Source organism: Rutidosis leptorrhynchoides, chromosome 1, assembly GCF_046630445.1.
Source record: "Rutidosis leptorrhynchoides isolate AG116_Rl617_1_P2 chromosome 1, CSIRO_AGI_Rlap_v1, whole genome shotgun sequence".
In the NCBI taxonomy this organism is placed as follows: domain Eukaryota; kingdom Viridiplantae; phylum Streptophyta; class Magnoliopsida; order Asterales; family Asteraceae; genus Rutidosis; species Rutidosis leptorrhynchoides.
The window spans coordinates 473662917-473675000 of record NC_092333.1 but is presented as its reverse complement, the minus strand read 5'-3'; the positions used below and the strand labels follow the sequence as shown (position 1 = coordinate 473675000).

The 12084-nt window shown below is 37.0% G+C and overlaps 1 protein-coding gene across 1 annotated transcript; it reads left to right on the top strand.

Moving 5' to 3' along the window:
* Positions 1-10031: 10031 nt before the first annotated feature.
* LOC139839577 (zinc transporter 1-like) lies at positions 10032-11737 on the top strand. Its single transcript, XM_071829675.1, has 3 exons — positions 10032-10616; positions 11154-11303; positions 11432-11737. Exons 1-3 carry the CDS (start codon positions 10032-10034, stop codon positions 11735-11737), a joined length of 1041 nt encoding a protein of 346 aa, XP_071685776.1.
* Positions 11738-12084: the final 347 nt, after the last annotated feature.

Sequence of the window (12084 nt, the reverse complement as noted above, 5' to 3'; positions counted from 1 at the left end):
TTTTCGGCTAAACAAATGTCCACCAAAATGGCTAGATTGTGAACATACTTGTTTTGCATGTGTGGTTGTTTGTTTGTTTATTGTATTGTATGTTTGGTTGATACAATTAATCACAAGATAACAACAAGCAAAACGACAATTTAATTGGTTAAATTAGATGTATTAATAACATGCAAGACGACAATTTAATTGGTTAAATTAAAAGCAACTAAAGACCTTAATAAATGGTTATTAAGAACAAGAAAAGGATCACATATATATAAAATGGTTTATATCAAGTAATTGGCAAATTACAAGACTTGAAAATGGATTTCAAATGAACCATACACTAAATGCATGTTGGTGTATGGCATAAATGTTTTCTTAAACTAGAATTAACGAAAACTTAAAATCCCTTAATCGACAAGGTAAACAAGTTTAACGCCATCCTTTTGTGGGACACTTAAACATAGTAGGGAACTCATAATGGGATAAAGGTCACCTAACCGTTATGAGCTAACTAATATGGTTAAGGTAAAATTCGCATGCTTGTGGGATAAAGGTCACCTAACCACTTGTATGTTAATTTTACATGTTTACACAAGTAGGACGACTTGATTTGGGAATCATGAACTTAGGGTCACCGAAGCATGAGGAACAAATAGGCGTTGATGGGATAAATATGCCATGCAAAAGGATTGCATGATCCCATAATTTAGAAGTTGCAAAAGGATTGCAATTGTCATATAAATGACTACCTAGCTAAATCAAATAACGGGATAAAGGTCACCTAACCAAAATTTGATTTACCGTTGGATTCTAATATTTAATAAAACAATTATATATAAAAGGGTATTATTTATTAAATTTAAAATCGATACTTAAATGAACTTTGTTAATTTTGTAGATGGCCGCAAATAACAACAACATGCAAAATGCACCACTTAACCTAAACAACCTATCATTAAGGTCTCTCCTCGAGAAAGACAAACTCAACCATACGAACTTTATGGATTGGTTCCGTAATCTTAGAATTGTCCTCAAACTTGAGGATAAAGCGTATGTGTTGGAGGACCCTATTCCCGACCAACCGGATGAGGAAGATCTAGAGGGCATGGCTTATTATGACAAGTATTGCGCCGATTCGGTGCAAGTCGCTTGCCTAATGCTTGGGACTATGATACCCGAACTCCAAAAGGATTTCGAACATCATAGTGCATATGACATGATTACGCAATTGAAGGAGATGTTCCTTCAACAAGCACGTGTCGAGCGCTTCCAAACGGTTCGAGCGTTACATGCATGTCGTATGGATGACACCCAATCCGTATCCTCTTATGTCCTCAAAATGAAAAGCCTTATTGATCGCGCAAACCGTCTTAATCTCAACATATCTAATGAGCTAGCCACTGATCTTATCCTAAACTCCCTGTCAAAGAGGTTTGACCAATTTGTAATTAATTACAATATGAATGGGATGGATAAGACTATTGGTGAACTTCATGGCATGTTAAGGACGGCCGAAACTAGCATGGGTAAGAGGGCTTCACCCGTGCTAATGATCAATGATGGTGGGTCCAAAGGTAACAACACCTCTAAGCCAAAGGCGGCTAAGAGGAAAGGACCCGCCCATCAAGGCAAGGGAAAGGGGAGGATGGTTACCCCAACCAAAAACAAGAACAAGAAGCAAAAGGTTGCCGGACAAGCAAACCCCAAGGAAGACCCGTGCTTCGGTTGCGGTGAAATGGGTCACTGGAAACGCAATTGCCCGGTCTACCTTAAGGAGTTGAAGGAAAAGAGGGATGCGGGGCAATCCTCAGGTAACATATATATGCTATATATAGAGCTTAGTATTACTTCTTCTAATACATGGGTATTAGACACTGGATGTGGAACTCACATTTGCAATTCTTTGCAGGGGTTCAAAAGAAGTAGCAAGCAAACGGGAATATCAAGTCTCTTTATGGGTAATGGAGCCAAAGTGCAAGTGATGGCTCAAGGAGACTTTGTATTAAAACTTCCAAGTGGTTTGGAACTTATTTTGAACAATGTTTTGTATGCACCGGATTTATGTCGAAACATTATTTCAGTTTCCCGTTTAAAACAATGTGGTTTTTATCTTAATTTTGTTAATGATGATATCCACGTTTATTTAGATAATGTATTTTATTTTAAGGCTTCGCCTTCAAATGGAATTTATGAATTGGTTCATGATGACACATCATCTAGTAGCTCAATATACCATACTAGCACCAAGAAACTCAAAAGGGATTTGAGTGATTCCTACTTATGGCATTGTCGCCTTGGTCACATAAACAAGAATCGAATGCATACACTCCAAAAGAATGGCCTTTTGAAATCAAATGAACTAGACTCGTTTGATGTATGTGAATCTTGTTTACAAGGCAAAATGACTAAAGCACCTTTCAAAGGGACCTACGAAAGGGCTAAGGACTTATTGGGATTAATACATTCGGATGTATGTGGACCCTTTAAGCCCATAGCTAGGAATGGTGAAAGATACTTCGTTACTTTCATTGATGACTTCAGTCGTTTCGGATATGTCTACTTGTTAAGACATAAGGACGAAACTTTTGAAGCATTCAAAGAGTATCAAAACGAAGTACAAAATCAACTCAATAAGACAATTAAGGTACTTCGAACCGATAGAGGAGGTGAATACCTAAGCGATGCCTTCCAAGATCATCTTAGAAGTTGTGGGATTATCTCGCAAATTACTCCACCCGAGACACCACAGCTTAATGGTGTGTCCGAAAGGAGGAACCGAACCCTAATGGATATGGTTCGATCTATGATGGCTAGAAGCTCGTTACCTCTATCATTCTGGGGTTATTGTCTATGCTCAGCGGCTCGTATTTTAAATATGGCCCCAACCAAGAAAGTGGAACGAACACCTCATGAGATGTGGTTTGGAAAACCTCCATCTCTATCATACTTAAAGGTATGGGGATGTGAAGCTTACCCTAAGCGTTACGTCCCTAATAAGTTGAATGCTCGATCCACGAAGTGTATCTTCATAGGATATCCCAAGGATGATATGGGATACTATTTCTATGATCCTTCCGAGCAGAATGTATTTGTTGCTCGGAAGGCTGAATTACTTGAAACTAAGTTCCTAATAGAAGGCAAAAGTGAAAGGAAGATAGATCTTGAAGAGGTCCAAGATCAAGTAGATGATACACAATTGGCTGACACTAGCACTCAACATGAAAATGTTGAGAGTGATCAGATGGATGATCAAAATACACAAGACGTTCGCAGATCTGGAAGGATTAGTAATCCTCCTGAGAGATATGGGTTTCTCATGGATGGTTGCTATATGGTTGATTTGGATGAACCAATAAACTACCAAGATGCTTTATCAAGGATTGATAAAGATAAATGGCAGGAAGCCATGAACGCTGAGATGCAATCCATGTATGACAACCAAGTGTGGGAACTTGTTGCGCAACCTCCTGGCTCTAGGCTAGTTGATTGTAAATGGCTGTTCAAAATGAAAACCAACATACATGGAAACTTGGATACATATAAAGCTAGACTTGTAGCAAAAGGTTTCACTCAAACTCAAGGGGTTGACTATGATGAAACTTTTTCGCCTGTGGCGATGCTAAAGTCTATTAGGATATTACTTGCCATTGCTGCTCGTTATGATTATGAAATATGGCAGATGGATGTCAAGACCGCTTTCCTAAACGGACATCTTGAGGAAGATGTCTATATGGTTCAGCCTGAGGGTTTTGTTGATCCGAAATATCCTAAAAAGGTATGCAAGTTAAAGAAGTCAATCTACAGATTGAAACAAGCATCTAGAATGTGGAATCATCGTTTTAATGAGGAGGCCAAGAAATTTGGCTTCATTAAAAATGGTGATGAAGCTTGTGTATACAAGAAAGCTAGTGGGAGCACTATCATGTTCCTTGTACTATATGTGGATGATATATTGTTATTTGGAAATGATATTTCGGCAATGCAAGGTGTTAAAACTTGGTTAAGCAAATGCTTCTCCATTAAGGATCTTGGAGAAGCAAAATACGTTTTGGGGATTGGGATCTACAGGGATAGATCCAAGAAACTGATAGGTTTAAATCAAAGTGCATACATTGAAAAGATCTTGAAAAGGTTCAAGATGGAGAACTCTAAGAAAGGTTTGGTACCTATTCAAAAGGGAACACTTCTCAGTTCATCTCAGTGCCCCACCACGAAAGATGAACAGGAGAGAATGAAGAAAGTCCCATATGCTTCTGCCATTGGGTCAATCATGTATGCAATGATATGCACTGGACCGGATGTGTCATGCGCTCTTAGCCTGACAAGTAGATACCAGAATAACCCAGGAAACAGTCATTGGATTGCTGTTAAAAGTATATTGAAATACCTTAGGAGGACTAAGGATATGTTTCTGATATATGGGTCTGGTGAGGAGGAACTCGCTGTAAAAGGTTACGTGGACGCGAGTTTCCAAACTGATCGAGATGATTCTCGATCACAATCCGGTTATGTCTTCACATTAAATGGAGGTGCGGTCTCTTGGAAGAGTTCAAAACAGGATGTTGTTGCATTATCCACTACAGAGTCAGAGTACATTGCCGCCTCATTGGCAGCTCAGGAAGCTGCATGGATGAAGAAATTCATCGATGACTTAGGAGTGGTCCCTACCATTCAGGACCCTCTTGAGATCTTTTGTGACAACGAAGGTGCGATTGCTCAAATCAAGGAACCTCGTGCTCACCAAAAGACCCGTCACATTGAGCGGAGATTCAACTACATAAGGGATGAAGTTGAAAAAGGAAAGATATGTATTCGCAAAGTTCACACAGATCTAAATATAGCGGATCCACTCACGAAGCTCTTACATGGTGCAAAACATCAAGGGCATGTTAGTGCATTAGGACTTCGATATTCTAGTGATTGGTCATGATCTGTTTTAAGTATTGTAACGGAATGAAATTGTTTAAACTCATTAATATACTTATGGTATTAATTTATTTTGAGTTATGTTCCTATTCTGCATATTTTATCCATGAATAAGTAATTATTCTAAATTTCGTGGTCGATCACGTTTGTGGGAGCAAATGTGAGGTTTAGACTATTATGAACTCGGATTGGTATACATTCACGGGATGAATGTGGTGCAAGGTTGCAACCAAGGTTCATAGATATTTGTGGGATACAAATATTGGAAGACCCGCCCTCAAGACTTACTAAATGGAGCCTTTGTGGTTGATCACATGTAATCTTGAGTAAAGGCGAATATCATTGTATCCTCTGACCTGAGATACATATTGGGTTCGGACATTCACTAAGTATTGTGCCTTGATTCTTTCCTTCACTATTCTGAAATATGGTAGTTCATAAGGAAGAGCTCAGGTATAATGCATAGTATATGTCTAGGACATATGTAGTCAAGATGGAATTTGTCCCTCTTATTCGTTGAGAGTCAGATGTCTAAGGCCTGATAAAGTTAAATCTAGAAGAGAGTGATCACTCTATGTCTCTTGGATTTAACATGACATCTAGGACGAAAGGATATAATGAAAAGATTCACCTATTCATATTCGAGATGGGAACTCGAAAGGGATGATGTTATTGAATGGCACATAGTCATAACATATTGGGGGTGATGGACGGTCGTTAGGTGGTGTCCATCACTTGCATTAATTTCTTATGTTTCTCGTGCAAGTGGGAGATTGAAGGTATTTCGTATGCCCGAGAGACATATTAAATTAATGTGGCTAATATGTTTTGATCCAAGTCGGGTCATACCCAATAACAAACTTACCGACACCTTATATGTATTTAATCCTAACGATTGGATCGTTAAATAAATACGCGACACTTGAACTTTAGAAAATCGGTTTTCTAAATTATGATCACTTGAGATAAATTATTTGGATAATTTATATATGATGTGGATTTAATTATTTATAGGTTTAAATAATTATTTTGTGTTATATTTTATAAAATGGTTTATAAAATTATTACAAGTAACAAATACATGTTTATTTTATGCAAGTTTTATAAAATAATTACAAGTTTTATAAAATAAATCTTGTTATAAAATATATAGATGGAGTGTGCAGAATTTGAGTCTCCAAGAAATGCACCCATTCTTCTTACTTGTTACTTTTGATACAACACAATTCCAAGGCACATGCTTGACTCAATGACCAACATATTCTCACATGTATTCAAGGGAACAAATACTCACACTTGACTAGAGAATAGAGAGTCATTTTTTTGAGTTAAAAAACCTCTCTCAAACCTGCCTGCTAGTCGTGATTTTGGACAGCAGAAGAGGCAGTTTTAACTTGCTAAATTAACTGATTAAGTGTTCAAGTTAAATCCTAACCATAGTATTAGGTGTTGGGTAAAAGTTTGGGGTATTATCTCTTGAGGTTTCATACTTTTGAAACTTGATTCATCATCATCTCTTGGGAGTTGCTGCTGTCCAGTTTTTCAAGTGCAATCAAAGGGGTTTTGAGCTTGGTTAATTAGTTAGTTAAGTGTCTAAATCTTAACTAATTTAAAGGGTGGTGTTGGTGCTTCAAAGGTTTAGGGTTTAACACTCTTGTTCATCATCTTCATCATCATTTTAACCTCCTAACTTGGAGAAGGTATATCCTCTCTAAACACCCTTTTATTGTAAGCATATTTTACAACTTGATCCTTATTGGGATTCAACTTTAATCGGTTAAAGATTAACAAGTTTAAATGGTAATTACAACATGCTTCCGCTTTAATTTGACACATAAAAGGATTTATGTATTATGAAACTTGTTAAATCCCAACAAATTGACCATGAAGAATATGTTGACCGTGATTCCTCAGGTCAAGAAAATGTTGACTGAGAGACAAGAAAAATTATTTAGAAGTACATGCTTTGGTCCCTGGTTAGATCTTTCATACACGGGTAATGATCCTGGCCTAGTACATGCCATGCTCCAACGGAAATGTGAGCGTTCAGAAAAATTAGATGCTAGTAAGTACCCTGAAGAGCAACAAGATATATGGTTTCATTTTTCTCCTAATTTTATGATTAGATTTGGTCGGCGTGAATTTTGTTTAGTCACCGGCTTTATGTTTGGTAGCCGGACGGACATGGCACATTACATCCCTCGAAATTATGAATCTAAGACCGCACCCATTAGACGACGTTGTTTTCCAGAACGTCCCGATGCCAGCAACATTTTGGTTAGTGATATACAAAACATCCTTATCAAAAAACAAGGTGATGTAAAGGTTCCCAAGGTTAGTGACGATGATATTGTTCGACTAGCTATAATTTTGATCGTAGAGAGAGCGTTTATGGGGAAGCAGGGGCAACATGTGGTTAGTAAACAGTTTCCATGGTTGGTTGAAGATTTCAATAAGGTGAACGTGTACCCATGGGGGTCTCGTATTTGGGATGCTACTTACTCAGCGGTGAGCGAAGGTTTTGAGGTTCAAGAAAGCCAATTAGAGAGTGGGGGTGGAAAGGCTTACACATTGGCTGGTTTTATGTGAGCATTTAAGATTTGGATCCTCGAGGCATACCGTCGTACCATTAAGAGTTTTGCAACCAAAACTGATAAGGATGGAGTACCAAGAGCATTATTTTGGAAGCGTTCATCTGCTGAAACCTTTACAGTGTCTGACTACCTAAAACTTCTACATATAATGGTTAGTTAATATCTCCAAGAGCTTTTTATATAGTGTATATACAGCAGTTTCTGTTTTAACAGAGCAGTTTTATGTGTCGCATGAGGACGCAAGATACACCTTGCGTCCTTGCGTGTGTCGCAAGGATATCCTTGCGTCCTTGTGTGTGAACCGTGGGTTATACTTGTTACAGGCGCAAGAATCATGCTTGCGTCCTTGCGTGTATCGCAAGTTTACTCTTGCGTCCTTGCATCTATTCGCAAGATGATCTTTGCGTTCTTGCGTCTAGACGCAAAATGACTTTTGCGTCCTTGCGTCCTTTTGTTTTTACTAATATAACTTCATTTCAGGATGATTGTCCGAAGAGAAAAAGACCTTTTCGTTCCCTGCACCCATCTGAGACAGAGAGAGGTTGTCAATGGTGGATCCAGAGTTCCTCTTACTTTCAAGGAGATGTTGTTGAAGACGAGAAAAATACACAAGATGATAATCAAGTTGAAGAGGAGTTGGGTGGCAGTTTGAAGCTTTGAACGATTCCATCAGAATACTTCCTAACACCTTTTTGGAAGCATGTTTATTATTTCCCATAATTTGGGTACGTGAGCATGTGTGTACGTCATGCAATTTCTTTACGATGAAGTTGTCAGTGTGGCGTATTTTGTATGCACTACATTTCCACTCACAATTTGGCAACATGCATTTAGCAGTGAATCGAGATTTGTCAGACTTTACAGGCTTAATTTGGAAGTTTTCTTCAAGACATCTTGTGTATAGATGGTTTACAAAATCATCCTTGTTTAAAAAAGTTTGTCGAACTTTAATCAAATCGGATACTCTATAACTGGTTGTTATTTGGCTCGTAGATTCAGTCTCTTGGTCATGCTCACTCAATAAAAATGGCATATTCCAGAATACATCCTTTTTTTCTTCCTCTTCTTCATTTTCATCTTCATCTTGATCTTCTCTGTCATTTTCTTCCTCCGAAGCACTAGACGCGACAACTGATTCAAAAGGGTGATCTGTTTTTTTAATTTTATATACGTTCTCAACTCCATAGTTGAAGAAATCAAACTCTTCTGTGTTTGGAGGTGGTACTTCAGGTCGTGCTTCTTCCAAATTGGGTGTCTGAAGGTTTGTGCTCTCCTCGTTTGTTGGTAGGTTTTGTTGGACATCGTGTGTTGGTAGGTTTTGATGGACATTGTGTATTGGTAGGATTTGCACTGACTGTAAGTTTTCTGGGAGTTGATGCATTGTAACTTTGTCGACAATGTAAATATTAATAGGAGCATTTGATATTGCATGTTGTAGAAAATCACGAAAGTCTTCATAATCATCAGTAATATCAAAAACAAGATTATCGACAACATATCTCATTGAAACAGGAGCATTAGGTGGCAAATTAATTTTTCTAAGAACATTTTTTAACAATATTCTTCGAGTAATTAGTTTTTGGGGAGCAACTGGGAGTTTTAATCGTGTTCTAAAACAATCTAGAGGCAAATACATAGGTAAGTTATTAATAAATTGAAAAGAACCACCACAACATATATGAATAACAAATGTTTCATTATCACTAAAACTCATTATTTAAAACAAAGAAAGTTACTTTAATGACGCTTGAAATTATATGATTTATGTTGAAATGGTGGAAATGAAGTGAAAATAGAGCTGGTAATACCTTATATGAATTGAAAAAGTTATCCGTAATAGTACAAAAATCGTACAAAATCTTATCCACGAAATCATGAAAATCTTATCTGGATAAGACGCATGACGCAAGGCGCAAAGGCGCAAGTCGCAAGACGCATGACGCAATACGCAAGGACGCAAGTCTCTTTGTTGCGTTTGTCAGTAACGCAAGGTCGCATGGTCGCAAGATCGCAAAGACGCAAGGTCGCAAAGACGCAAGGTGTCTTGCGTCTTGCGAGGGCAAATTGTCAAACTTTTTTTTTTTAGGGCTGTCAGTCAACAAACTTAAAAAAAAAGGGTATTTTGGTGATAATCCCATATATATATATATATATATATATATATATATATATATATATATATATATATATATATATATATATATATATATATATGTGTGTGTGTGTGTGTGTGTGTGTGTGTGTGTGTGTGTAACACCAAAATATAAAGAAAGTAAGTATTTGAATGTATCATTAAATTGAATAAAATTTCTCTATCTATATAAACGATATGTATATAAAGACACGATCACATCACATGTAATGATTATTTTAACAAATTAATTACTACAAATGTAAGCTAAAGTTGGAGCAATTAATTAACAAGAGCCATGTCGAGTATATATATAGTGTTAAGATCCTACAATTGTTATTCTTCATTAGAACCATATTACCCTAATTGTAGTTTGTGTAGTTTTTTGCCAAATGGGATCCAAGAAGCTTGTTCTTGCTACTTTCTTACTTTTATGCCTAACAACAACCCAAGTGTTAGCAGAATGCACTTGCGAACCAGGAGAAAACGAGGGCAAAAAAAGTGAAGCTCTAAAGTACAAACTAATCGCACTTGCATCGATCCTTGTCGCGGGTGCTCTAGGTGTTTCTTTACCTTTCATTGGTAAAATCATACCCGAATTTAGTCCCGAAAAAGATGGGTTCTTTGTAATCAAGGCATTTGCGGCTGGTGTGATATTGGCAACTGGTTTTATTCATATACTTCCCGATGCATTTGACAATTTAACGTCTCCATGTTTGAAAGAACACCCATGGGGAGACTTTCCTTTTACAGGTTTTGTTGCGATGGTCGCAACAATTGTGACACTCCTGTTTGAGACTTCTTCTGCCGCTTATCAGCTCAGGTCTCAATCAGAAATACCTCAAAAACTTGCAGTTGACGAAGAGAACAATACGCGACATATTGGTCAGGTTACTGCTCATACTCATGCAACTCATGGACATGCTCATGGCTCTTCGGGTTTGTCACAAGTAGATCGGTTTCGAATAGTTTCCAAGGTAATTTACATTTGTTTTTGTTTTCAAGATTGAAATGGTTTAACGGGAGATTAACTATGAGATTTTTTTATCACCTGCAAAAAGTATTTATTACTCCCTCCGTCCCAATTTAATTGTCTCAAGACAAAAAACAAACAGTTTAAGAAAATTATATAAAACTACTCTAATTTCTGTTTATTTTTCGGTTTACCCTTACTTTTTTTTTTCCTCCTTTAATTCTATCCACATACATTGTGGGCATAATATAACTTAATTTTTTTATTCTTTTCTAATTTATGGAAATTGAAAATTAATTTGGGGCATACCAATATAGAATACTACCAATATAGAATACTGGACAATAAATTAGGGAGATAGAGTAATAATTTTATGAAATAAAATCAACAATTCGATTAAAATATAATTTTCTTAAAATCATACAAATTTTTTTTGTTTTTGTTTTTTTGTGTGTTTTTCTCAAGTAATACAAAAATGACTTGTTCCAATGATGTTTGACATTTTAAAATTAAACAATTGTTTCGGGTTAATTGCGTGTAGGTACTAGAACTAGGTATAATCGTACATTCAGTGATCATAGGATTGTCTCTGGGTGCTTCCGAAAGTCCAAAAACCATCAAACCACTCGTTTTTGCGTTGAGCTTTCACCAATTCTTTGAAGGAGTAGGCCTCGGAGGATGCATTTTTCAGGTACATTTATTTATACCAAGGCATATGTTAATTACCTAATAAGTGATATCATGATCACGAATTGATCGAGTCATTAGCTAGACCACTATGATTTTAGCTTAATTATATTACATGAAACATTCTTACAGGCAGAATTCAAGTCATTAGTTGTTACGATTATGGGAACATTTTTTAGCCTTACAACGCCATTTGGGATCGTAATAGGGATCTTAATAACCAATACGTACAAAGAGAATAGTTCTACAGCTTTAATCGTTGAGGGTGTATTAAATTCTGCATCAGCAGGAATCTTGATCTACATGGCACTTGTTGATCTTCTTTCACCCGACTTTATGAACCCGCGGTTGCAAAAGAACATGATACTTCAGTTTTGTTCAAATGTTTCGCTTCTTATGGGTGCTGGTCTCATGTCCCTCCTTGCAAAATGGGCTTGAAGTTTTATTCACTTACTTAATGATTCTCTTTCAAATATTAAATTATGTTGATCTACATTGTCGTAGGTGTTGTGATGTTCTATTTGTGCATGTGTTTGGTAATTCAAAATCACTCTTTGTAGTGGTGACATGTGTTGGAGCTATTACGGATCTTAGATCAAACGTAGACTCGACCTAGAGGCGGAAATCACTAAAACGAGTTTTAATCGAATAAACACTAACTTTCGGGATCGAAGGATCAAACCTACAAGAGTTGTTATTCGTGTAGGGTGTGTAACTTGACGATGAAACCCGTAACCCATATATATAGCATCTGCAATGACAGGATGTCTGTCGATTGACTGTCT